This window comes from Chaetodon auriga, chromosome 7, assembly GCF_051107435.1.
Source record: "Chaetodon auriga isolate fChaAug3 chromosome 7, fChaAug3.hap1, whole genome shotgun sequence".
Lineage (NCBI taxonomy): Eukaryota > Metazoa > Chordata > Actinopteri > Chaetodontiformes > Chaetodontidae > Chaetodon > Chaetodon auriga.
Window position 1 is genome coordinate 10,985,439 of NC_135080.1, and position 26,635 is coordinate 11,012,073.

Here is a 26,635-nt window from a genome sequence, read left to right on the forward strand (position 1 = left end):
TATTTTATTTTCTGCGACTTGTGAACACATATCAAAACTTTAAAAAAAAAAAAACAGTTACTGTCAGACATTTGTCATCCAATGACAATGAGAGGAAAACTCTGATCTCCACGCAGCCGCCTGCAGAGAAGCTCTACGAGTAGCTTCCCGGCTCAAAGAGTTTGATGACGATGGCTTCGTGGGGCCGCAGCTCCAGCGTGCCCAGAGTCATCGAGCCCAAACGGTCCATTCCCGTGCTGGTCACAAACACTCCAGCTTTAGGCAGGCGGGGGGCCCAGGCGGGATCCAGGGCATGAGGTTCAGGCCCGACGTTGAGCAGGATGAGGAACTGGACGCAACCCCAGGAGCGCAAGAAGGCCAGGATGGGGGGAGATGAAGCTGAGGCCTGAGTGGAGTTGGAGGAGGAATTGAAGGGGAGGAAAGTGAAGCTGCCATAGAGGAGAGCTTCTTCTCTGGCTCTGGAGTGACTGAGGGAGGTAAAGAGAGCTGCAGCTGAACTCTTCTTCTCCTTCTCCTGAGGGGGAGACAGGTGTCAGACAGGTAAACACCAAGGACCCGACTAATACTTTAACTGCAGCTTTACATGACTTCAATATATTAAAAAGGGACAACTGGCTTTATTACTCACTGTACGATCGTCTGATTCGTTGTGATGTGACGAGCCGGCCTTCAGAGATACGTTCTGTATGGAAGAAAGGTTTTATTGTTCCAGTATCGACTGTCACAAAGGAAATTTAACAGACTCAAATGCCTCAGGCAGGACGTACCTGTGTTTGACCGATGTCCTGGTCATACTGGACTGCAGGTGATCCTGGCAGCGTCATCATCAGCACCAGGAGTAACTTCCTCAAGTCATGAGGCGCTTTACCTCCAACCTGCAGAAACACACTGCAGTTTTATAATAACACCCAACCTAAATTAAAGACCTGTTAAACTGGACCTACTTTGATAATTGATTAATCGTTTCAGCAGCTTTTCAAGCAAAAACGTTTCTCCAAGGTGATTTTACATCACCATGCACTGATATAATTGTAAACTCTTACATTTCTTTGTCCTATAGTAGGTCAGTCAGTTTAATATCTTTGAATTTTAGATATCTAAATAGTTACTTTGGGCTCTGGAAATTGCAATATATTCATGCAAGCCTCTCATGTGGAAAATGGGTGCAAAATCTCAGGAACGTGGTGAGAAAAAGACTTTTACTACCATAACAGATGCTTTAAAATTATATAAAAACGTGACTTTAGTTGCATATTTTACATGCATATACTAAAATGATTTGTCTTACTGTCCAGCTGGGCCAAATGTCATCTTTTCGTGTTTGCAGATGAGTCTCTATAGCTTCAGCAACCTCCTCGTCAGACAGGAGGTGATGTGAGGGAGGCAGAATTGACCTCATGACCACATCCACCAGCGTAACGTTGTTCAGAGGAGAAAGAACGTCCTGCGTCTGTTTCACCACCAGAATCCTGAAGAGACACACACAGACGTGTTTTGCAAACACCTCAGAGCTTCATTTTTACAGTCAAAACTTTTGTCCACATCTGCATGTGTGACGATACCGTTCCTCCTCCTGTCTGCTGAACTCCTTGAAGATGCCTCTCCACTCCAGCAGAGTCTGAAATGGGAATATTTCATCAAAAGCTGAGGCTGTTGAAGCTCTTCTTGTTCAAATGCAAAACGTTAGTGAGCATGATTTTACCTTTTCTGAATATGCTGCATCTGTGTCGCAGATTGCAAATCCTGCCACTCCCTGCTCCAACCAGAACCGGAGTGCATGCTGTGGAAAAAGTATCCACAAGTTTAAGAAATCCTGCATCCCTGAGAACTTAGCATAGTTCAGCAGCATGAACACAAAGTAAGTTTTCACATGTACTGAGGCTGAGAGGTTTGCTGGCTCATCTGCGTTTCCTGCATCCAGTTCACAGAAGTCCAGCACCACTTTGAGACCTGCGGGGGCAACGAAAAGCTCATTAAATCATCTAATCATGCAGAGAAGGGTCTCAGTCTGTCTGTGCAGTCCTTCACTCACCTGCTCTGTTGCTCTCTGCGAGCAGATGCTGGATGTGAGCCAAAGTCCCGAACTTTTCACTGGCCGCAGTGACGTTTAAAGGAGATGCCTCTTTATCAAACAGACCCTTCAGGATGAGGGTCCCTATACCCAGAGACCTGAGGTAGGGAAGCTGCTCACACAGAGCTTGAGAGAAATCAAATATTTTATTTTTGTCTGAACACACTTTGTAACTACCATGTTTGTTTGTTTCGTGTTGTAACAGATGTTCACAACAAACGTAGTACTCTATTTTTTTAGAGCAACTTATACTTCATAACTGTTCTTATTCCTAGTATTCCAAGTAAATTCAGCAGCTCTCTTAAGTTCATTGCACTTATGTCAACATTAATCCTGTGCTGCCTGCGCACAGTGAGTGTGATGAGATAACTGAAGTGGTTTTCCACCCTGATGAAAGAGCCATGCGCCACTCTTTCATGTGAAGTATGGCCGCAGATAGGTGTTCTCAGTCATCAAAGAGCCCGATGTGGGCTTCGTCAAAGGCTGCAGTCACACTAAATGTTCTCAAACTATGAAAATAACTCAAATTACTATCAGCCGCTCAGTTCTCACAAGAAAAAACTGCAAAGAACAACCTGAGCAAGGCAACATCAGCCAGGCAATAAAGCCAGGAACTTCCCTGGGGCCCCAGGACTCAGGGGCCGGGTCCAAGCTCACTGTATGTCAAATGGTTTGTAAGTTATGTGCAGCCTTTAAAAACACCTTATGAATGAATGAGACCGATCAATGTGGAGACATTGTCATGCCTCTAAGTGACCACCAGGAGGCAGTTTTTAACACATCTACTTTTTTTTTTTTTTTTTTAAAATGACAGCGGTATTTCCTCACCATTGATGCCCCCTGACCCCTCAGTCTGCTTCTCCATTAACAGGTCGGGCTGCAGCTGGTAGAAGAGCGACTTCTGCCACCACCTGAGCGGTGTCACCACCGGCCGGGGGCTCGTCGCTACGATGGCGATGGAGGTGGCGAGCATGGCCACCCAGCTGAGCCAGAACAGCAGCACCAGGTAACACCGCACCCTCGTCCAGCCGGGACCCCCCGCAACGGCCTCCAGCTCATCCATTTTCAGGGGCCTCCAGTTGTGGACTGGTTCAGGCTCCGGGATGAGCAGCTGGGCCGACTCCGAGGCCCCCGCACTGCCGGACATCCCGAGGCCTGGCACGGTGCCGTAGCCGGTGTCACCCGCGTTCAGAGGCATCCTGCCCGGCTGCAAGTAGGTGACAAACAGTTAGACTGAGGGATTTCATTTCACTTTGGATAAACATGCTGATCAGCTGCTGCAGGTTTGTCTGGGCCTGTTAGTTTGGTCTGTTTTCATACCGTGTTTGTGTCCTCAGCGGCCTTTTTGACACTTTGTTCCATAAGAGGCTCAAGCGCACTGCAGAGGGTAATAACACAGCAGCTGCAGGATTCAACGCTCAGCACGCAGCTCCGCCACGACCCCCACCCAGCTTTCCAGGTGTTTCAAGTCATTCAATCAACTGCATTGGCAGGTTATAGAGGCCAGGTGACACGCAGGCCCTCACTGGTGTCTGATTGGTCAATCCTGTCGCCCCCCCTTTCCCACTATCCGTCACAGGCCATTAGCTGTTGGCGGTGTGTTTTAGATTAATTAGTTAAAAGCAAAGAGGGATGTTCATAGTCAGACTGCATCTCTGGAAGACACCCTCTTGATTTTCTTATTTTCTAAGCTTCAGCCAAACTTTAGAATGCACAAAAATGCTTTCTGTGTTTGAAGGCTGCAGCGAGGACACTCCTGTAAAAGTAGAAGTTGAACTTCCTGCTCCAGTACTGTTAGAGACCATTGAAAATCCATGAGCTTCACAAACCCCCCCTCAAATGCCTTTAGATAATAATGACAAACACGCGTTGACATTTCTTTTAGTTCCTGTAATATGCTGACATTTTGCAGATGGGAGCTTTCCCTGGCAGCAGCTGGTTTAGGGGCTGTCTGGTGGCCATTAGGCTGTATGTCTGTGGACCATAGACAGACTGCAGCGGGACACGTCTGGTTCAAACCCAGCGTCGCCCTGCAGTGAGATAACACTAACCACGTTGTGCCTGTTTTTCTTATCTAAATGCACACAAACACGGTCATTACTCACATTATCAGTCTGAGGTTTCTTTGCTCCCCTCTCAGGTTCCTTTTCTCCTTCTCAACCTCTTCTGTCCTCTTTATCTTTGAACAAGTGTTCCCGGCTGAGCGGCGCCGTCCTGAGCAGAATGTTTCAGTGATCGGACTTGTCAGGAGTGAGGAGGTGAGAAGGACGCTCTGTCCAATAAAGGCTCTGCTCAGTCAATTAAGACAGAGGTGCCGAGCCTCACCACACCCACGCAACACATTCTGAAGAACCCATGACAGACCAAGGAGGTCCTTCACGTTATGACTCATGTTATGACTTTTAGTATAATATAGTCTGTAGGCTGAATGTCCTGCACACTTTTTATTGGGTTTTTTTGTGTCAGAAAACAAGAAATCAGCTGAATAATATAAAAGTAATTTGGGAGCTATTTTGATAATTGATTAATCGAGTACTTTTTCAAGCAAAAACATTCCTTTGTTGTTCACATTTTCATTGATAATGATTCGTAAAGTGTTTTTGTAAAGTAGGTGTGGATGTCACAAATATCATACTGTAAAATGAACAATATTTCAAACATACGCTTATCATAATATCTATGGATGATTTTCGATGTGTAAGAATGGACCACAGTGAGCGCGCTCAGGTTGTTTCCTGAAAGAGAACGGCTGTTAAAGTGACCTAACACATGACACGTCCACTCTAAAGTGCAAGAGGGGTCCACGTTTAATGAGGTATGTGTGCTAATTCCTGGGAACATCCCATCCTCTTTCCCCAGGACGGCGCTCTTACCCCCCCCCCCCCCCCCCCCCCCCCCACCTCCACCTCTTTCTCCAGCTCTCTCCTGCCTTCTTTGTCCTCTTTGTGTCTCTGGCTTTCTTCTCTCATATCATATGTTTGTGCTCTTGTTATAACAAGTCATTGCGATCGGTGTCACCTTTGCTACCTGACAGCATCGTGCAAAGTAATTATTTACTGAGAGGTGCTGCGTTTCCTCACGAGACTCTCTGATTCGCATGCAGCCCACATGCAGGCACGTAAATCTGAGATGTCTTTCTTGAACAGTGCAGTGGTCATTTGGGGTTTTTGGTGTCAGATTACTTGTTTTCCACACGTTCAGCCTGTGTACAGTATCAGTCACACAGTAATGTAAAATTATCTGCCTAATAATGTCTCTATCTGGAGCTGAATAGTATTAAATTCTCTCTTACAATAACAGGTCATCATTGAAAACATCGTGCAGTATTACAGACAGAAAACACAGCAGGTATTTGATTCAAATTTCACTTTAATTAACCGGAAAATAAATGCTCAGATAGAATATATTAAACAGAGGATCCTTCTTTATCCTAGTGCTCATCTAAAGTTTCTCCTTTAAGATGGTCTCCATGGAGATGGTGAGGCTGGTGATGACTCAGTTTCCACGGTAACGGCTTTAGTTTGAGTCCTCCTCCGATCCCTCGATGTCCTGAAACACCATCAGACAATAATATCGCTGAACAGTGAATACGTTGCAGATGTAACACGCACAGAGAGCAGCGAGTGCTTTGATGTCAGTTTAAGGATCAAAGGTCGTGACTGGCGGTTCGTTTATTTCAAAAACATCTGTACTTTTGTGTACTTTTTTGACAATTTTGTTATTTCCGTCATTCTAGGGCCACAAGTGATGATTATTATTGATTAATTGTTTAGTTTTGCAATGAATCGGTTCATCGATGACAGTAAATAACAGTTCATGTCTTGGTTAGTCAGGTAAAAGGAGATTGTAAAGGAGATTTTTTTTACTGTTTCCTGGCGTTTTCTAGACAAAATGGGTAATCAGTGAACTGAATAACTAATCGACAAATGAATCAGTGAAAATAATCCTTTGGTGCAGCCTCAGAATACATATTATTATAAGATGCCATGTGACTCATATGTCTTACCATTGGCTCCTGAGATCTGAGAGTCATGATATGTTTCTGATATGCAGAGATGATACAGTCTCGCCTGTAAAGGGAGAAAAAGGGGTATTATTGGTTTCAATTCCCCAGAAATATTCATGTGTTTTAATTGTGGGGAGGGGGTTATTGCTCAGGCTCACTTGCTGGTGATGCCTCCTCCTGGTGGCAGCCCGGGCATCTCTTCTGCAGCCAGGAATTTGATGACATACAGAAGGTCGGGGTCCTCATCTCTGGACCTCATCATCTGGATGATTTCTGTAGAATCAAAACAGTCATAAAGCGGCGCGCTATCAGCAGTCTGACGTGCAGAGAGTTCTATTGTGGGACTTCGCATCAAGTCACCTTCCACTTTGGCGTCGATCTGTTGCTCCAGCTCTGCCTCCTGCTGCAGCGCCTCCTGCGACACCTGGGGGGCGCCGGGGAAGCAGACAATGATGATGCTGATGTTGTCCAAGCTGCCCTGCAGAGAGAGACAGAGCACAGAGCTATCAGAGGAGCACTGAGGCTGGAGTTTTAATTCAAGTTAAAATGAAGCAGACCGCGGTGGAGGGTAACTAAGTACATTTACATTTAGGGATTCTTCTACGTTGAGTTTATCCATTTTATTCTTCTCGTACTCTCAGAGGGAAATATTAGACCATTTATTGATTTATTTGACAGCTGGTTACTAATAACTACAAGGTAATCTGCAGATTAAGCTTTAATGAGCATATAGATAACACATTATGCTTTGTTATACTGTACACTGAAATGCTTGTTTAGCTCCACCTCAAGCAGGTGTTAAATTACAAGGCTGCTTATATGTTAATTCATTAATTTTCATCTAAAAATCTATAATGTGCAACCCTAGCCTTGTTCAGCCTGCATAATAACTAATTTTGCTTGATACTTTACATAAATTCACTAATAATACCTTTGGAATGCAATACAGTAGTAGTAGTAGTAGTAGTAGTAGTTGTGTATTTTCACACCAGACTTAAAGGATCTTAATATTTCTTCCAACCAATTGAAATAGACCCAACTAAAAGGGAAAATATGAGGGAACTGATGTCTGATGTGTGTGTCAGGTGGGATTGGAGATATATTTTAGTTTGGACAGTTTGGACACGTTGAAGTACTTATGGAAGATGCTGATATTCCTGATTTACAGGTTTACATGTTACTAACTATATTAGCTGATAATAGGTAATTGCAGATAGATTGTATTCTGCTGGCCGATAAGTTTCAAGAAATCACAGAGCAGAAATACTAAACTACTGGAGGTTTGAGGTCATTTAGAAACTGACCTGTTACAACATTATTTTTCAGCTGATCTATCTTTTGTTGGACTGAGTATCAGTATCAGTATCACCCTCAAAGATCCTGTATTCCTGTGAAGTCTTTGCAGTTTTACACCCATCAGCCTGTCAGTGATGGAGGTGTGTGTCCTGGAACATGCGGTATATCAGTAGGACAGTACAGTTAGGTGAAATAAGAAACAGCCCATCTCGGCCAGGATAAAGCCTCTGAGCCGCTGTGCATTGAGCGGTAACACTGAGCTCCCGTCAACAGACTCACATTCAACCCTAATCCGAGCCATGTGTAGCCCGCCTGTCCCATGTCCCCAGGATGCCTTAATACAGCTATTTATAGGGCGGGCTCGTCAGTGTTCAGCCGGGCAGCTGCTAACAAGCATTAAGGAGACCTGCAGGAGAAACTTGCATAACAACATGAGTGTAATTCCTCCTCACAGCGACCCTGCCCGCAGCGTACACCTGCACACAACACGCTCTGCTTTAGGTAAAGCTTCCCATTCATAAATCCACCTGCTGTAATTCTGTGTGTTTCAGAGAAATCCCGTGAGCTGAGTTTGGAGAAACAGGGAGGAGTTCCTCAGAGCTACAGGGTGACCCACACACTGCTCTGACAAACAGCAAATAAGACGCTTTGTGGAAACTTAGTGTTCCAATCTGTTTGCCATCCACACAAAATGTATGTGGGACAAACTGAATCTTTCATTTGTCTAATTGTTTCATCCACCTTGTTTATGTACCATCGTGGTGTTGACCTCTCACCTTATAGAGACAGAGGTCAATGACTTGGGTGCAAATCTCTCTCAGGTCATCACACACCCGCAGACGACTGCGCACGAAGGCGCACAGTTCCTCATTGCCAATGGCGTCCCACACGCCGTCACATGCTAGAATGAGGAACTCGTCTTGGGGCGTCCTCTCCAGCTCATACACCTCTGGCTCCGGTGACACTAGCTGCTCTGTCTGTGGCCTCCAGTCCACCTCCTTGAAGTCAAAGTCCCCCAGTGCTCTGGAAACGGCCAGCGAGCCGTTGACTCTCTGCAGGGTCACCGAGCCTCCGGCGTTCTGGATGCGCTCCTTTTCTCTGGGGTTGAAGGGCTTGTGGTCCTCCGTGTAGAAGACCACCTGGCCGTTATGGCAGAGCAGGGTGCGGGAGTCCCCACAGTTGATAAAATAAATGTAGCGTGGTGAAATCATGACAGCTGCTGCAGTGGAGCCACTGCGGTCCCAATTGTCCTGGCGAGCCAGTTTGTGCATGTGGCGATCGATGTCCAGGAAGCCTTCACGGATGCCCTCCTTCACCTGCTCGGGGTCCTCGTTGGCTTTAATCCCACCTGTGGGAAATGAGGGAGAAACATTTGGTTTTAAGATAGATTCACACCAAACTAGTAGTTTCTGGCACTGCCATGTTTGTTTAGAGGCTGACACACATGGACCCAGGTACCGTATAAACTGGGCGTCTGTCTTGTGTTTGATTTATGAAACTCAATGTTGAACAGCATGCTGGAAGGTCAGAGAACTAAAACATCCACTGCAGAGAAAAGACATCATCTATGGGTGCGCCAACATGGCTGACACAATGGCGCCGGTTGTTTCGTGTTAGACACACACACATTTTTTACATTTATTTAACCAAGAAAGCAGAGAAATGTCATTTTCAAGAGTAACCTGGCCTTGATAGATGAGAGTTACAGATTAAAGATCACAGATTTTCATGTTATCATGAGTTCTAATCTTAATCTCAGCAGCTGCGTTTAGTCTTGATCCCCAAAATTGGTCGCAGGCCTGTTCAACCCCTGAAGCTTCCTCATTACTGTATTCACTGCTGTAAAGAAAAATACCAAAATATCCAGAACTCTTCTTTTGAATGATGACGCTCACATTATGTTGTATGTGTTTTTATCAACTTTCAGTACTCTGCATACACTGTGGCATGTTTGAGTTCCAATCTAATCCCGCCCTTGAACCTGGATTGTTTTGGCTTTTATTTAGTCTCTTTTTAATCAGTTTCTTTCATGGAGTAAGTCTGTTTCCATGTGCATACCTGTTCCATTGAATGGCTTCTTTTTAACTGACATTGACTTTGTTAAAACACTCTGTCTCTTCTATTTGATAGATGCTGTGGCTGTGATTTACTGCAGGTGCAAGAGCTAGATGTCATAAGTACATCCCTTCCAGATTGAGTTTTAACCATCTTGAATGATTAGATTCATCTCATTAGTCACTAATTGTTCTGTACCTGTCACCAGGATGTGATCCAGCAGGTTTCTGGAGCAGTACTGTGCTACAGTGGTGCCTGCATGTCCATCAAAAACAGCAAAGTATCCCCACTCTGTCAGCTCTCCTCTCAGCCGAGGCATGCAGGTGTGGGCATCTTCCATCTGAGCCCTCCAGCCCTGCATGCTCGCCACGGCGTAGTTCATCCCCGACTCAGAGCCCCCCTCTGACACCTGCTTCTCCAAGATGGGACGCTCCAGGTACGGGCTCGGTATGGAGTCGTCCTCATCCGAATTGTCCTCCTCCCCAGTCCCGGTTTCCCTGGTCCCCCCTTTGAAGAAGAACGTGACCATCTTCTCCGTCTCTTTGACCAGCTGGCGGAGGAAGGAGGGCACCTCCACATTGCTGGCCCTCCTGGCCGTCCTCATCACCCCGCGGAGCCTGTGCTCAAGCTTCCTGCTCGACCTGGCAGCAGCCCGTCTCCTCCTGGTGCCCCTCCTCCGGCCCTGTGTTTTCCGCAACAGGTCCAGCGCAGCAGCTAAACTGTGGCTCCCCAAGCAGGTAAACAAAGAGGCACTTTGAATAAGTATTGTCCTGTTAAAAGGAAAACTGCAGTGGTTTTCTGTTAAAAAATATCAGGGTCATTCCTGTCCTTTTAACTTGACTATCAGACCACACGGTGCTTCCTCTCTCTTTCTCTCTGTTTCCACGTCTCCCTCCTCCTGCTTACCCGTCCTGTATCAGCCCAGCTCTATTTCTGTTGGTTTATCCCTCTGCTCTGCCCCCACCTGCTGCCTCTCTCCTCTGTCTGTGTAACACTGCTGTGAGTGGATTATCACCTTGCCTATGTCTGCACACATGCATGGATTATGAGCATAACATTTTACACAAACACAGAGGGGTCCCCAGTCAGTTTCCGTATTTGGATTGTTGTCTGAAACAAGAGATTTTGAATCCAGATTCATTCATTCAGCATTTGGCTAATTTGTCTCGGTGTGGGACAATCACCATACACTAATACAGCACACCTTGGGAACAGCAGTTGAAGAAACATCTCAGCCTGTTTAAGAGCTATTTTGATCAAGTCACATGATGTTTATCAGGAGGTGGAGTCCGCCTAGGAGCCTGCACAATCCAGCAAACCAAGTTCAATTAGTGTGGCTTAGTGATGAACAGTGTCTGATATCACATGAGATGAAACAGTGATGAAATATGGTAAAGAGTGATGTTCAGAGAGGTGAAATACTTATAAGAACAGAATAGAACAGCTGCTAAATGGCCAAATTAAATGACAGTCCACCCTGTCCTGAATGTGACTTACTGATTCCATGTTGTCACTCGATGTGTGTCTTAATCTCATTAACTGCTGTGTATTTGGAGCGCCTGACCGAGTTTACATGTATGAACTGTTGAGGGTTAATCGTGTTAAGGACTATATGTGTGACAATCTAGCTATAAGTAGGACTAAACCTTTTACCAGCTGATGTTGGTTTGTGCTCGGTGTTTCAGGTGAAGCACGTTTGTTTACCTTTATTTATCCGGTGAAGACTGAGCATGCACACGGCAACCAGGATAACGCAGCAAGGTAACATGAGATTTAAGTTTGAGACCATAAAGCAATAAGTCCGTTTCCTAAAAAGTCAGAGCCAGTCAAGCAAAGTCATTCCTCTCAACTTGGCATCTGATAATTAATAATGAAAGAAACAACGTCATTTGCAGAGCTCAGTTATTGTGATGCAGGTGAATTTTCCCATTGTTACGTCTTCTTTAAGGGTTGTTGAGCTCATCTGTGTTCACATCAGCATCACTTCTGGCTCTAACTGAGGTTATTTCGTTGATGAAGAACGATGCAGGCTCTTCACAGTTTGATGCAGAGAACTGTGGACGGGTGGGGGCAGTGTTGAGTAGCTGGTCAACAGAGAGAATAATACTCATTCTGTTGGAGATAGGGTTAGGGTTATCAATCCAAAATATACAAACATTAGCTTACATTAGCTTTAAAATGCTACTGCTCATATCAGACCATGCAGGGGTTGAGCAGAAAACCCCCGAGTGCATCGAGTTGAGCAGTGGTTCTTTAATGGCTCATGAATTCAACTTTTGCTTTGTAAAATAAATATTTCTATTCCCTCTATCAAAAGTTACATTGTCTTGCCTTAAATGTCTTATACTCTATTTTTAATAATGCCTCACACACAGCTCCTTCATTTGCTTCTTTAACCCTCAGCAATGAAACATGATCCAGTTTGTAGCTGCAGCAGTTACAGCTACACGATGCTGCCCCCTGCTGTTCACTGTTGCACAGGCCTTGCATTGCATTGCATTGCATTGCAAAAAAAAAAAAAGAGCTTTTGGTTGAGTGTGTACATTATTTATACTCCAGCTTTTAAGATGCATTTTAGTGTGGATTGTTTGCACAGATGAGATGAAACACTAACATTTCTTATATGTGACACAGCGATATGATACATACTGCTAAAGCATATCAAAGCTGACAAACCTGACGTGTTGCTACCTTATGGACCTGACTGGAGCTTCAGCCTGTCCTGTCCATCTTCAAATTTATCTGTCTCCATGTATGTTTTGTAAATGCTTGTGTTATGCATTATTAATGGCTTATTACTCCTTCTCCTACGGCCTGCCCCTGTAAGATCCTGAGATGAAATCACATGACGATGGAGAGAGCGAGAGAAAGAGAGAGAGAGACAGATCAGCTATGAATGGGAGACGACAACAGGCAGACACAGGGACACACATTCATGCTTCTCTCTCTTTGCTGTAGTGTACCTTACTACCGCTGCAGTCATAATGATGCAAGAGGAGATGGAGGGAGGAGGGAGGACGGTAGAGGGAGGCAGGCAGGGCGGGGCTGCTGAGTGACAGAGCGGGAGGCAGGAGAGCGAGGAAGCTGCTCATCACACGACCGAGAAACAGAGGGAGGAGGAGGAGGAGAGGGAGTACATCCACAGTGAGAGCCGGCAGCAGAGGAGGGGGGGGCTTCCAGACTGGATGGGCCCAGCGATGCCTTGATGGAGTATGGGCCAGGTTTTAGGATTCTCCCACTGCCGTGAGTCTGCTTTTGTTCTGCTGTTTCCATCTGTGTTGCCGTGTGGGAGGTCTGCATTTGTTTGTCTAGCCACACCATCGTCACATGTTCCAGCTCAGCATCTTTTCTTGCTAACTGCTGTAAGCATCGTATGTGTTAGCCCCCCCACTCCCCTCCCCTCCCTGCCTCCTCTCCATTCCTCTCCTGCTCCCACCTTTAATAAACACATGGCCGAATGCATGGATGCAGTGCAGAGGGAGACCTGCTCTGTTGTTGTTGCCTCCCGTTGATTTGCAGATGTTAGTGTGTGTTGTGTGAGAGAGGGCTTTGCAGGCGAGGATGCAAGTTGTTTCTCCCTGAAAGCTTCTGTTGTGCTTTCATATCTGTGTTTAATTTCATCTTTTTGTCTTTTTGTTTTCAGCTGATGTCCCCTGCAGTTAGATTAAAGTGTTTTTGGATGATTTGCACGCGTTCATACATGTGCAGGAGAGATTATGCTGCATCCTTTGCTCTGCCTGGAGTTGATTTATTAGCTAATGTCATGCTTGGCTATCTAATGTAGTGAAGGCCTTTACTGCTGCCACTTTAGCTCTGGGAGTACATGAATCTATATTCACTCACCTACAGTATGCAACTGAAATTGTCCCATCCTTTTAGGGGCTTGTAATGTTATTTTGTGCAGTGGTTAGTATTTGTTGATTAGCTGAACTCTTAAATCACATAAAGCTCACTCTTATACCTTTTAAAAGCACTCACAGCAGGTTCTGCACCTTCTGTTGGAGCTTTTATGCTGTTAATAATTTCATATTAGTACATCTATGTTGAATATATTGAGAGGCACATGTGGTGGAAGATGGTGGAGGAAAGGAGTTTAAAAGCAGCAACAACATATTTCAGCTGCATGTTCCTGGTAGATTTATGTAAAATGTTGTTTTCTTCCAGAGGAATATGGCTCTGTGGCGTCCACTCCAGACTCTACGCCTCCATGCACCGATGGTAAGGAAGCAGACACTGTCCATCCACCAAGAAATTCTGTCACAGAATACTTGATAAAAAGAAGAGATTCCTGCTTCCTGAAAGCCTTTTCGTTTGAACTTAACATCAGAGGAATGCATCTGAGCACCTTTCTCCTCTAAAAAACCAGCACTGAAGAGCTATGGGTAAACACAGCAGCACATTTTGATCACAGCCATGTTTTGGAAGGAGAGAGAGAGTTTATGCATTTATCAAAGAGGGTTTCATTCACTTTAGATGTCACACCTTTTTCTCCCTGACATCAAATGACACACCTGCTGCTTTCATCTGACATATCTATTTATTAAAAGTCAAATCACTGTCCTTGTATGATGCTGAACTAATATACAGACTGTTAGCAGCAGTCTGTATAACCGAATGAAGTGCCAAGTGTAGTAAATTGCTCCTCTGCTCAGAATGTGTATTGTTTATCTGCATTAATTCTTTTCGCTCTCTGTTTTTCTCTCTGTGTGTTTGGGCGACCACATTTCTTTGTTCTGTCTCCATTCAGGCGGAAACGAGGAGTCCGAGATGTGCGAGCTGCAAACAGCCAGGGAATGGTCTGACGACGACGAGGGGGGAGATGGGGATCCAGATGATGATGAGGGACTGGCTTCATCCCCATCCATCTGGGGCACGCCGCGTCAGAACTCCTTCGAGCTGACTTTCTCTTACTTCGCCATCGCCGAGGCCGAAGCGGTGGGAGCAGCGCGACACCTCCGTCGCAGGGGGGGCTCTCGGAGCAGTCGCACTCCTTTGATCCGCACCGACACTCTGGAAACACTGCTGGACTCCCCCGATGTAGAATGGGACCCTCAAGCCTTCCTCGGTCAAGAGGAGGAGGAGGAAGCGTCAGAGAGGAGAGAGCAGCAGGAGGCGAGTCCAGCGATGAGGAGCGAGCAGCACAGACAAACTGAGACTATCACAATCCAGCCCTCTCCCCAAAATCTGGACCCAGACACTCAGGGGGGAGACGCAGGAATCCAAAGAGAGGAGACTTCGAGCGGTCTGACCATCCAGCCTCCCACTCTGTCCCTGTCTTCCCAGCATCAGAGCCCCTCACAGATACTTCAGGGTGAGGAGCAGGAGGAATGTGTGAGGAGGTTGTTTTATTTTATAGTGAACGACGACTTAGTGATAGCTTCTCAACAAAAAGAGGCCATTTGCTCAAGTAAAGTAAAACATCTAGTCAAATATTTTCCAGACTTCCACACCACTAGTTCACCTATTTCAGAGGACACTTCTTGGGTTTAAATCATGTACTGAAGGTTGCAGCATCTGGTTTTTCCTTCACAAAATAATATGAAGTCTCTCTGGTCTTTTTGGTGCTGGTAATTCTTCCTGATGCCACCTCCCTGTCTGCAATCATGATTGTCAAACCGTGCTATGCCGGAAGCTGGATGTAGTCTGACTTATGATGACCTCAAATGTCTTTTTCTGGAGGCGGGCTTGACAAGACTTGACTACAAGTCAATAGCGGTCAAAAGTCATTGGATCTAGAGGCAGTTTATGATGTTCCTGTGTGGGAGTGTAGTAAATATTTAGTGTTTTATCATCAGAATGTTCTTATTTCCAGTTCTTGAACTAGCTTCTGTCAAACCTGGAAAACAGACCGTAAAACTATGACAGATCACATGTATGACGTAGGATTTTTGGAAATGTTCACATGTTTAAGCAGCTCACCTTTTTCCTTAGTCTGTATTTATTCATTTAGATGTGAAATCATACACTGACTAATGCAAGGTGCTGTCAGCTGTATCATGAGAATGATGAAAGGAGCCCAACCTATTTATTATCAGCCATTTCAGAACATGCAAAATATGTGGCCAAAAATGCTGACATCATCATCAGACTCGTAATATCTTATGGTCTGTATATCTAAATTACTCCACAGCAATATCTAGGTCATGAAAATGGTGGAAAATTTCACATAGCCTTGAATTGTCAGACTCATGCAACAGCTATTGTTTCCTGAATGCTGTTTCCTGAGGAGTCTTTATGGATAAAGGAGGAAATGTCTTGACCTAAATCTGGAACCACAACACAACACAGTCTAAATCATGTGGTTTTCAGAATGTGATTTAATATCATGGTCAGTAGCTTGAGCAGAGCTGAGCATGCCCGGCAAGTCAGCGGTGATGTCATCATAATAGTGACATCATCTTCTGTCCCTGTTTCCCGGCAGCGGCAGCCTCGCCGACCCCCGAGCCAGAGTCTCCCATCGCCAGGGAAACCATTTCAGTCAAGCTGCTGACATCCGTGCGACCCAGAGGCCCGGCGTCCTCGTCGGCGGCCGCCATTGGTCGAAACTCTCAGGAACAGCTGGTCAGCGATCACTGGTTCTCAGCACTTAACCTGTCAGAGGACGCGACAGTGTGCACCCACATAGCAGGTACAAGAGTCACATCTGTGCCTGCCTCATCCGTCCTCCCTCCATCTCTGCCTCTGTCCTTGTGCTGAGCGAGATCCTTCTCTTTGTGCCTGCTGATCAATACTTTGAATAAAGAAAAGATCAGATTTCAGCATGGACGTAGTAACCCCCTCTTGGGATTTCAGGAATTATTGGCTAATTGTGGGGAAAGCATTCCTGGCACATCACCGCTGATGTCAGAGTGTATCACTGTTTGACACAAGCACACGCACAGAAAGACAGACAGGTGTGTGTGTGTGTGCGTGTGTGTGTGTGTGTGTGTGTGTGTGTGTGTGTGTGTGTGTAGTTTCTTGCAGGTTTTGTGAGAGCTGGTTGGCACTTTAGGAGCGAGTGAAACACAGAGAAAGGGGGAGAGAGAGAGAGCACCAGAGAGATCGCAGCGGTCTTCCAGCTTGATGGCATTTTAAGTAGACCTTCAGTCAGACTAGAGCTCCGTCTTATTTTAGTGGATGCTCGGGTGCGGGGGGAGTAAAGAGTCAGACTGCTGATGAATGGGCGGTCAGGCTGATGACAGAGTTTAGGGTGTCCTGAATAAATAGCACACATGCATCTGTTGGAGCATCACATTTCTAAACCTCACTGGGGGTTTTTAGCAACTGAAATGTGTCGAAAACTGGCAATTATCAAAATCCGGCAGTGAACGATTGGTCTGATTCGACACTTTAGTCTCTGATCAAACCCTTTCTGAATCATAGTTCAAGCTGATGCGCAGCTGGTTGTGCATTTCTCACCCTGGTTGCAGACCACTGAATAATATGAATAATAAAGCGGAACAGCAACTCTGTCTGATTATCAGGCCGTTGTTTATTTCCACTATCAAGTTTTTTCAATGAAAGATGCTTCATTTCAAGCAGCATTACTCATCTGTTTGTTATCAGTCATGGTTGCACAGAAAGGTTTGGCTTGGTGACATAACAGAAAATAAACCCTGATTCTCCTGTTTCAGGTGTTGGATGGCACATGAATGCATCACAGCTCTATATCTGATCTATCTGAGTTCAAAGAAATACCATAAATTCTGCCTCCTCAGATTGAACTTTGGCATCCAGGAAAAACATGTAGTAATTTTATTGTGTGATTGTGAATCATTTTTTCATGTGTGAAGCTCTTGGAGTCTTGAAGAGTGGTGGGCGGTGCTGCGAACAAGATTATTTTGGGCTGTCAGGCCTTTGGACTGCTGAGCGAGCAGGGGGTGGCCAAAAACAGCTCAGGGGGGCGACGGGAGCACAGCGGGAAAGAGAGAGGGACAGAGGGTGTGAGGGGAAACACTGGAGCGGCAACCAAAATGGCCAGCAAAGGTAAGACCTTGTGCTTAAAGCAAAAAGAGGAGAATTTGAGACGGTCCAACCATGCAGATGATGTTTAGGTGTTCGCTTACAGTCGTGAACTGACTGCAAAGAGCTGATTTCAATGAGAGGAGAGAGGAAAGCTGTAGGTTGAAGTGTGAAGGGGTGGAAAGCACGTCTTCTGTGGTTGACTGTTGAGCTTTGGGACTGTGGTGTAGCGGTGAGAAAGCCGGACTATCAGGGGACTGAAGGTGGGAATTGAGCAGATTTCTCGCTTCTCTTTGATCATTTTACAAGCAGAGTGTCCACAGACGGCAGCTCCTGTCAGCTCGAGGTGTGTTTGGCTTTTCACTGATGAGCTGTTCAGACATAGCAGGGCAGTCTCCATATCGCTGGACTTAATTTGAATCAGCAACAGCCATTCAAATGAGTAGAAACTGTCCTGTCGTGCCATGCTTTTTGCAGATAGTTGTTGCAATGGGTAATAACTTTGCTGGCTGGGTTCACTTACATTTTAGTGTTTCCTGTTTGGACTGAAGAGCTGGCACTGGCAGAGACATCTCACACTGTAGTACTATGAGGTTTCCTGGACACATGTGATTAAGCTGACATGACCCAGGCCAAACGGGATGCATGTTGATGTTGAAATGAGGTGATGTCAGGTTGGGTTGACATAAAATGAGCCATGTGATTTATGTTCTAATTGGTCAATTGGCCAGTCGCTTAATTTATTGCGTGACTGGATCATTGATCTTTAGTCACTCCCTCAATACTCATTTCTATAATTACTAACTCGAACTATTGGTGCACTAAATGAAATTTTGTTTAGACGGTGTCCTAACATTTTATTCCAGCAGCTGCTGTGAGATAGTGGATTCAGCTGAGTAATAATTCCCTCCTAATTAGAGGAAATTACTTAATTACTTCTAATACAATGATATATTGACATGAAGTGTACTTCAAGTATGTTGGTACAATAGATTTAGTTGAGGTTAGTTGTAAAAATGCGTGTTTTCTCCCACAAGTTGTAGAAAATGCTAGTTTATGATGCTTATGTGAACAGTTTGACATTTTGGGCAATACTCTGTTTGGCTTTCTTGCCAAGAGTTTGGCAAGAAAAGATGAAGCTGGAACAAGCAGCTAAGCTTAGCATAAAGACTGGAAGCCGGGCCATCGAACTTGTGTCCTCGATCTTTCCTTTGTTTATTGTAGACATTCTTCCAAGATTAGATGCTTTCAGTTCTCTAAGTGTTGGTTTCCTTACATCGTTCTTATTGAACTCGTCGCCTACTCTGACACCAATTGCTGAGTACACTTGTCCCAGAATGACAGCAGAACAAACAAACACGTTCGACAGGTGTGTTCCAGGGGCATCATGGGTATTAATTGTGTGCAGTGACGCTTATAAATAACCCACCTGCTGTCAGTGCACTCTATTCAAAGAGGCTTCCCTTTATTCTAATGCTGAGGCTTAGCATTTCACTGAATGACGAGCACAAAGAGCTATCCCTGTCTGACAGTGCGGCACCACACAACATACCCTGTAATTACACAACACCGTGGGCTGCGCGGCATAGCTTCTAGATTTACAGTTTTCCAATTCTTATAGTGCAGCATGTTTGCATTCATAGAGAAAAGATGAGATCATATCTACTATATATATTGACGTTGTCCACACTTGCAAAGCATGACTCTATGGACGCCTCAGTCTCCATGCCAGCTGTTGCTGAGTGACAGAGAGAGAGACTCCAACAGGGTGTGGAAAAGTGACTGCTGACGGCCTGACGTCTGTCGGCAGGTGCTGTGAAAGGCTGCGTTTAAACTCTGCTCCAACGCTTGCCTCCCTCTTTCATCTGAGGCCTAAATTTAGCCGGAGCTGGAGCTGACATGTCCTCGTGGCTGCTGTGTGTGTGTGTGGGTGTGTGTGTGTTCTCCCGCGCTGGAGGCTGGAAATCCCTCTCTGCCTCACGTCTCCCCCTTCCACTTGTCCGGCCTCGCTTCCTACATAACTATGTCGGAACTGCTGTCTCTTCCTTCCACTCTTCCTGGTTCCCCCTCGAAAACTGAAAGACCTTTTGGAAGGACTGGAGGCTGAGTGATGTTGCTGCAGCTGCTCTGTGAAAACCAGGAAGGATGCAGCAACTCACAATGCTGCCAGCTGTGTGCAGCTCGAAAAATAATGAACCAGCTTGTGTATGATTTTTACACACATCTGACTATTTTCTATAAGTTTGGTTACTGATACAGTTCCAACAGTATCTAATGCCTGTCTATCACCCTCGACCTGTTATTGTTTGACCTGTTTTAACCTTTCCTCACCATCCCTGCACTCTCCCTGTCTTCCAGTGATGGACCTGATCTACTGGAAGGACACGGAGCGAACAGGCATGGTGCTAACAGGGTTAGTGGTCGGCCTGCTGTCCCTGTTCCAGCTCAGCATCATCACGGTGGTCTCCACAGTCTCCCTCGCTGTCATGTGCTTCACCATCTCTGTGCGCATCTACTACCAACTCCTCTACATCCTCAGCTGGGGCGATGGAGAGCACCCCTTCAAGTAAGAACGAGGAGTGCGGTCAAGTCAAAATGACACCACACACAGAGGAGGACTCAGTCATGTTCTCCAAAACAATCCATTTCCAGTCTAGTTTCTATTTTCTTTCCTTGAAGCAGATTTGCTGCAGACTTGCAGTACTTAATTCCAATAATAAAGTATTTAGTGGCTTTAATTGAGGTTATTAATTGGTGGTGTGTTCCTGTTAGCATAGTTGGGCTTATGTTGACGTTGAGGCAGTTAGAATAATTGTAAAAATAAGCTTGGTGTGTGTGTCTGTGTGTGTGTGTGTGTGTGTGTGTGTGTGTGCTTGTTAATTATTGTCAGTGATGCCCCTTCCTGTGTATGACAGCTGAATAGACTGAATTGATTACATGCAGCTTGGTGGGCAGCCAGCAAATTGACAAGCTAGGACCTTGTGACCTCTGGACACTGACACGAGGGACAGGATGAGATTTATATTTGGGCTTGAAGGATTGCAGCCAAAGAACGTGAATCACTGAGTCGTTAAACTTCATTATTTAGACAACAGATGACGACACAGAGAGGAATAAGAATGAACGTTCCTGTTTATCGTCAATGCTTCAATTCCTCTCAGTCCTATTTTCTGCATCTCATGTCCTCTTTCGGTTGTCTCCTTTCCTCTCAGGACATACTTGGACATGGACATCAGTTTCAGTGGAGAGGAGGCCGACCTCTATATGCAGAAAGTGATCGTCATGGCTCTGTCTGCTGCAGACGCTCTGAAGGGACTCTTTTTTGTTCAAAACCTCTTTGAGTCCCTGAAGGTGAGCTAAGCTAGCGTATGTGTGTGTGTGCGTTCGTGCATGCGTGCTGTTCAGTCTCCTACACTCTTAATGACCTGTTCCCAGAGATTTACTTCACCCCATCCAGAACTTCTCCCCCTCATTAACCCAGACATCAGTCCGTCTACATTCCTTCATTTGCTCCATCATCTGTCATCTTCCCCCCTTCATCATTGGAGATAACAGCATTGCCATGCCGTCTCTCTCATTATGCTAACTCAGAGCTGAAGACCCTGCTCCTAAATTAAGGCAATATCACTGACGGCAACTGTCAGCCCCAATGACATATATTTGGTAATCATGTGAAAAGCAATCAGTCCCTTTGGAAAAAATCGCTTTGAATGAATTTGAATTGGTGCTCGCAGCACAAAAAGGAGGCAGTCTGCCTCGCTTTTCTCTTCTCTGCTTTTATCCAGCCCCTGGGTGCGCCTCGCTTGCTAGCAGAGCCAAAGCAGCACATTAACGTTTATCAAGCCTAAATAAATCTGTCAGTATCACATGTGTGCAGACTCAGTCTATATTCTTTGCTTTTTACTTAAACAGTGCTTTAATGAGGTAAACTTAACCCCAAGCTGGACAAAAGGAGGATAAAAGCAGCACTAAACTTCAGTGGTGTATCAGTTTAAATGATTGCACATCAAATGTAAGCAAAAAATCAGTCAGTTCATCTTTAATGTAATTATGGCATTTCAGTAATTAACAGCAGCAGTTTGCGAGCAGACGGACTTTACGCATTAACAGTAAATGGTGAGTCGGTGTGAGCTGGCTGAGCCCCTAAACCCCCAAGACCTGACAGTTTCAACCCTGACCTGGCTGGTATGTGACATAGCACTCGGGAAGAGGAACACGGACGCCCCGGGGTAAGATGGATTCTCTTTCCATCTGAGACAGGGGTGTCCCATATCAGGGCAGCACTGGATCCCACACAAAGTGCTGTGACACTGATATAAGGAGAAACACTGAAACCCATACTGGGAATCCTGTACTTGATTAGAGAAAATTATGCTAGTATCGATCGTTTTATTGACACAGGTAATAGATAACCAAAATATAATACAATGCAGGGAATTATGCAGCACTGCAGCATGATTTACCGCTTTCTAAGAGAATGACATTAACATGGAGCAGTGCTGCAGGGTTTTCTTGGCATCTGAACTCACCGTTGATGGGAGTTTAACTGACTCTCTGCTGCTGGTCCTCTTTAGCTCCTGGTTCTGATGTACCTTGTGACGTACCTGGGAGACCTGTGCAATGGCCTTACTCTGCTCATCATCAGTAAGAGACAGACATCCCCTGCTGGATACATGGAATTCATTAACATACTGTTAGACTATCACATTAACTACTCTACTCTTCTTCTTTCTTCTCCAGGTGTGATCGCTGTCTTTTCTCTGCCACTTTTCTACAGACAACGCCAGGTAATAACTCTCTAGTTTAAACCTTTACACTGGTCTTTTATTGCCATATCCATATCCATAGTCATCTATCTTTCTGTATTTCTGTTATTTCACAGGAGCAGGTGGACAGTGTGGTTGCAAAAATCCAGGCCCAAGTTGACAATGTCAAGGACATGTGAGTATGGCGCCATCTTCTGGCACAATGTTGCCATCAACACAGGTCGACTGATAATTTCTGACTGAGGCAGTGAGTACGGTGGCCCTGAGAGCTCGTTGTACTGCAGCTTAAGAAACACATGCAAATACATAAAACATCTCCACCAGTCTGACTAAAAACATGCACCGAATTTTGACAAAATGCTGCAAAGTTAAAAAAACACAACCAAACACAGAAACGGAAGATAAAGTAACGCCAGAGGACACAAAAAACTGATGAGCACGTCTGGGACATTTGCTCGTGTATTGTCCATTTTTGTGTGATTTGTGTGAAGTTGCAGTGCAGTGAGCTCTCACCATAAGAGCTCTCACCATCAGCTGACGTGAAGGGTGTGTCCTAATACCCACACTTGGTATTTGTGACTAGTCAAGTGTCCTAAGTACTCGTGAGCTGTATTTCTGGTAGCTGCCAACAAGAGTCCAAGTGCCTGTTTAAGACTCACAGGGTGTGTGCGTTTATCAGAGCTCTCTGGGACACGCTCGATTAATGAAGACATCCTGTCAATCATGTAAAAACATGGCTCAGTAGAGCTCAGATGCTGTGATGGGTTTATGTAATTTCCACATAATGAATTAAGAAGGATCAACAATACTGCATTACAAGTACAATGAACTGATGATGGAAAACAAGCACACGTTCAGAGGCTGGGAGCAGTAATAGGATTGATTAAGCAATTAAAGTGAGCTGTCTAAAAGAACATACTGTAGGTGTACTGACGTGATTATGTGGGATTGCCTGATAACATTTTTAGCAAATGAAAATATTTCTCAATATCACTGTTAAAAGGATTTTTGGCTTAAAACCACAATGTTGGTACTGGGCCAGACTCTAAATCTGTCGACCTACAGAAGCTCTAACTACTCTTCTCATTCTCTGTCACAGCTTTCAGAGACTTGCCCAGGGTGGTGGCCCTCCTCCTGACCCAACTCCTGGTGGCGCCAAACCCAAAAATCAGTAAACAATGACGGACAAGAACTTAAAGAAAAGCTCCCAGAGTTACAGGCTGTCACTCAGATGTCTTACCCAGCAGTCTGCGTTCAGAGCTCCAGAGAGACGGAGCTCCAGAGACTCGGGAAGGGAAGGGAAGGGAGGTTACTTAAACGGACAATGATGAGGAGCACGCATGGTACTTTATACTCTAAGTGTATCTAAGTTTTGGGGGTTAGAGGTTGGGGTTTGGGTTAAAACTTAATCAAGGTGAAGTCAAGGTGTATGAATCCTGGATGAGACTCTTGCTGCTGACGTCGGAAGTGGAAAGATTCAACGACTCAGCTTGTCGTATGTGACCATCCTTGGAAATATCCACTGTTTTCAATATGTTAAAATGACTTAAGAAGTGTCTTAGATGGTTGAGAGTTGTTGTCCACATGAGGCACTGAGACCAGGAATGAGAAGTTCCCACACCGACAGCTGCTCACCTGAGAGAAGGGAAATCAGTTCAGGTGATTTAAGTGAGGGGTGATCATCATTCATGGCAGCATAACACTGGCAATTAAGGATGCATGTGTCAGCACATGCATATTCATTCTCATGACAGTTTATTTGTGTGTATGCAAGTGTGAGTGTGTTCGTGCGTGTGTGTGTGTGTGTAATTCCTGACATGCAGCTTGCTGAAATGAAACCTAAAAGCAATTAAAGTCACATGTCTTCTTTATTTTGCAAAACTTTCGGTTTCTTCTCATCCGCACAGGTATCCACCGTCATTCACACAGATCATGCTTTTTTTTTTCTGCTCATATCTTCATTTTTCTTTCTCAAACCAGACTCCAAAAAAGTTGGGACGCTGTGTAAATAAAACCAGAGTGCAATCATTTGCAATCAAACTGTTTACTGACAACAGTTTTATAAAGTCTTCCCAAGTTAATGTACTAATATCCTTCATACAATCATGTGTTCACAAAGTGCTGAACCTCGCTCCATCTTTGCTTGTGGGCCTTTCCAGGATGCCCTTTTCTTACCCAATCATGAGACTATCACCTGTTACCAATGAACCTGTTTACCTGTGGAATGTTACCAATCAATTGATTCGGTCATTTGTTAAATATATTGTCTTTGCACTGTTTTCAATCGAGTATTATTAGTAAATTATCACATTCTGTTTTATTTATGTGTCACACAGCGTCCCAGCCTTTTTGGAATCAGGGTTACACATTGCATTCATCACTGGATGCCGCTTTTCCTCATTCACTGATTTAAATGAGACGTTGAAACATAATATTCAGAGAGGCAGAGATAGATGCTTCTGCTGAGAGTTCAGTAATTAAGATGTATCATGAATGGAAGGCAATCACTTAACACGAAGTTCCCCATTTGACGGAGCATCTGAGGTTCTTAAGGTGTCAGTGTTGGATTTAGGATTGGATGGATTGATGATAGAAGAAGTGCTTTCAGACAGATATCCTCTCTGAGCTCCTAATGTGATGTGAGGGAGTGTGGGAGTGAAATACAGCAGGTGCCTTTCTAACTGCAGGTTACAGTGCATGATCTGACTCACAGTGCTTACAACTGCTGACAAGAGCTTACAGCAGCTTCTCCTCCCACAGCAAATCACGTCTCATTGCCCGACCATTGCCTTCCTGAGAATGGTGTTTTGTACGTGGACAATACTTGTGTGATAGTACATGTGTGCCATGATCAAGGTATCTTATACAGAATTGTAAGTAGATCCATTTTAGGAATATTAAAATTATTCAGGATACCCACATTTCCCTTTAGTGCTTGCTTTTAAAGCTCTCACCAAAATGTGTCTGTTCCTCTGCCTTATTATTGCATAGTTTACCTGTGTGCTGCAGTGAAAGCAATGTTATGTGAACAGAAATGATCCATGAACCCAGACATGATGGCACATTAGCCTTAGACGTCATGTGCTGCTTAGTATTGGACCTACAGTAGTTGTACACACAATGGCCTCCTGTAGCAGTTTTCTGTTCTGCTGCAATGTTTTGTTTCGTCTTGGACTTCTTCCAAAACGAACTTCAACAAAGAGTATGGCGATGGCAGTGAAATTAAAGGCACCAATTTCCTTCTCTATCCACGCAGCTTGGCTATTACAAAAGGGTTCATTCACTGAGATCTGTCTTGTCGAACTATATTTAAACAAAACTGCTGTTAATCTACTCACACTCGTCATTTTCGTAGTACTAGACCACCTCGTGCTTCGGTTTTTATATTCGCTGTGTGGATGAAAGATAAATGAAATCCAAACAGGAGAGGAACTTACAGTTACATTTAGTTCATTACATGCATTATAGTAGGACACTGATAATTTTGTATTCTTGAAAATGACTAGAGTTTTAATCTTGGAGAAATAAACACACTGAAAAGATAAAACAAACGTATAGTGTGACTTTTTCAGTATGACGTTCCCGACTTTAATGGAAAACGGACCTTTACATGGGTAGATTGTAACATGGGCCCTGCATTTACACAAACTGGACTTCACATGGGCCCCTACAGTGGATCTTCAGCTCAGACCCCCAGAGATGTCTGGATGGGTTCATATAGATTATTGTCAGAGCAGAAACTCTACACTTTTTGGCTCTTTTCCAGGGTGTATTCATTTCTATCCTACCTGCAAGTACATTTACTCAAGTTCTGCCCTTAAGTACAAATTCGAGGTACTGAAATTTTACAAATTTAAAAATTGTACAAATTGATTACTTGAAAGAATAAGAGGATGTTTAGTGCATTTTCCTGATTATACTTAAATACTTTTACTCAAGTAACATTTTCAATGCAGGACTTGTAGAGCAGGCCTATTTTTTACAGTGTGTTAGTAATACATTAACTTAAGTAAAGGATCTGAATACTTCCTCCACTATTTGCATTTAGATGTGATTCGGGTCGCCTTGTAAGCTCCACTTGTCCTGGGGGTATTCAGGTGTGTCAGCTCATCTTTGCTCCTGCACTGAACCACAAGGCGGCGACAAAAGACAAGATATTACTTCCATTCCCTTATCTAAGAGAGTCTGACAGGTTTGGACGAGGACACGAGACCACCTCAGCCTCTGGACATGTAGAGCTGTCAGGTGGAAAGTCACTGCTCAGCCTGTGGCCACTGTCCACTTCCAGGCTACAAAACCAAAGCGGGTCATGGGGTCTGTGTGGGTTTGAAATTTCGGTTCTTTACGTGTCATGTTCAAATTGGACATCAAGGTTGTCCTCCTCTCACTGGTGAGGACAAGTCTGGACTTGCCTGGACAGGGTCATAAACAGTGAGCTCAGGGCAGCTCCACAGTTATCTGACCATAGAAGAAGACGCAGCTAGTTACACTGTGTGAACT

The 26,635-nt window shown here is 44.7% G+C and overlaps 3 protein-coding genes across 4 annotated transcripts; 1 reads left to right on the plus strand and 2 right to left on the minus strand.

The window, feature by feature from the left end:
* Positions 1–133: 133 nt before the first annotated feature.
* Positions 134–3,433, minus strand: LOC143322964 (amino acid transporter heavy chain SLC3A2). Its single transcript, XM_076734440.1, has 10 exons — positions 3,392–3,433; positions 2,900–3,278; positions 2,033–2,197; positions 1,877–1,950; positions 1,703–1,780; positions 1,563–1,618; positions 1,289–1,469; positions 768–875; positions 629–682; positions 134–514 (listed from the first exon to the last, which is right to left on the minus strand). The coding sequence occupies exons 1-10, from the start codon at positions 3,431–3,433 to the stop codon at positions 134–136; spliced, it is 1,518 nt and encodes a 505-aa protein (XP_076590555.1).
* Positions 3,434–5,422: 1,989 nt separating this feature from the next.
* ppm1na (protein phosphatase, Mg2+/Mn2+ dependent, 1Na (putative)) lies at positions 5,423–12,271 on the minus strand. Its single transcript, XM_076736024.1, has 6 exons — positions 9,627–12,271; positions 8,150–8,721; positions 6,438–6,555; positions 6,236–6,350; positions 6,078–6,141; positions 5,423–5,620 (listed from the first exon to the last, which is right to left on the minus strand). Exons 1-6 carry the CDS (start codon positions 10,030–10,032, stop codon positions 5,588–5,590), a joined length of 1,308 nt encoding a protein of 435 aa, XP_076592139.1. The 5' UTR covers positions 10,033–12,271; the 3' UTR covers positions 5,423–5,587.
* A 40-nt stretch (positions 12,272–12,311) lies between these two features.
* rtn2a (reticulon 2a) lies at positions 12,312–25,686 on the plus strand. Of its 2 annotated transcripts, XM_076735704.1 has the most exons (10): positions 12,312–12,671; positions 13,593–13,646; positions 14,176–14,739; positions 15,850–16,056; positions 19,728–19,935; positions 20,582–20,720; positions 21,944–22,013; positions 22,110–22,156; positions 22,252–22,310; positions 23,235–25,686. In XM_076735704.1, exons 1-10 carry the CDS (start codon positions 12,641–12,643, stop codon positions 23,308–23,310), a joined length of 1,455 nt encoding a protein of 484 aa, XP_076591819.1. In that variant the 5' UTR covers positions 12,312–12,640; the 3' UTR covers positions 23,311–25,686. The 2 variants fall into 2 exon arrangements, with proteins under 2 accessions (XP_076591819.1, XP_076591820.1); XM_076735705.1 differs by lacking the exons at positions 12,312–12,671; positions 13,593–13,646; positions 14,176–14,739; positions 15,850–16,056 and adding an exon at positions 17,252–17,393.
* Positions 25,687–26,635: the final 949 nt, after the last annotated feature.

Excerpts from the sequence above, each read along its gene's own strand:
- ppm1na (XM_076736024.1), bottom strand. The coding sequence starts at position 10,032 with ATGAGGACGGCCAGGAGGGCCAGCAATGTGGAGGTGCCCTCCTTCCTC. Across the intron at positions 6,142-6,235 it reads GGAGGAGGCATCACCAGCAA|GCGAGACTGTATCATCTCTG; the intron begins GTGAGCCTGAGC and ends CTCCCTTTACAG. Across the intron at positions 5,621-6,077 it reads TCAGATCTCAGGAGCCAATG|GACATCGAGGGATCGGAGGA; the intron begins GTAAGACATATG and ends ATGGTGTTTCAG.
- rtn2a (XM_076735704.1), top strand. The coding sequence starts at position 12,641 with ATGGGCCAGGTTTTAGGATTCTCCCACTGCC. Across the intron at positions 22,014-22,109 it reads CCTTACTCTGCTCATCATCA|GTGTGATCGCTGTCTTTTCT; the intron begins GTAAGAGACAGA and ends TTTCTTCTCCAG. Across the intron at positions 22,157-22,251 it reads TTTTCTACAGACAACGCCAG|GAGCAGGTGGACAGTGTGGT; the intron begins GTAATAACTCTC and ends GTTATTTCACAG.
- LOC143322964 (XM_076734440.1), bottom strand. The coding sequence starts at position 3,433 with ATGGAACAAAGTGTCAAAAAGGCCGCTGAGGACACAAACACG. Across the intron at positions 1,781-1,876 it reads CAGCAAACCTCTCAGCCTCA|CATGCACTCCGGTTCTGGTT; the intron begins GTACATGTGAAA and ends CTTTTTCCACAG. Across the intron at positions 1,470-1,562 it reads AGCAGACAGGAGGAGGAACG|GATTCTGGTGGTGAAACAGA; the intron begins GTATCGTCACAC and ends GTGTCTCTTCAG.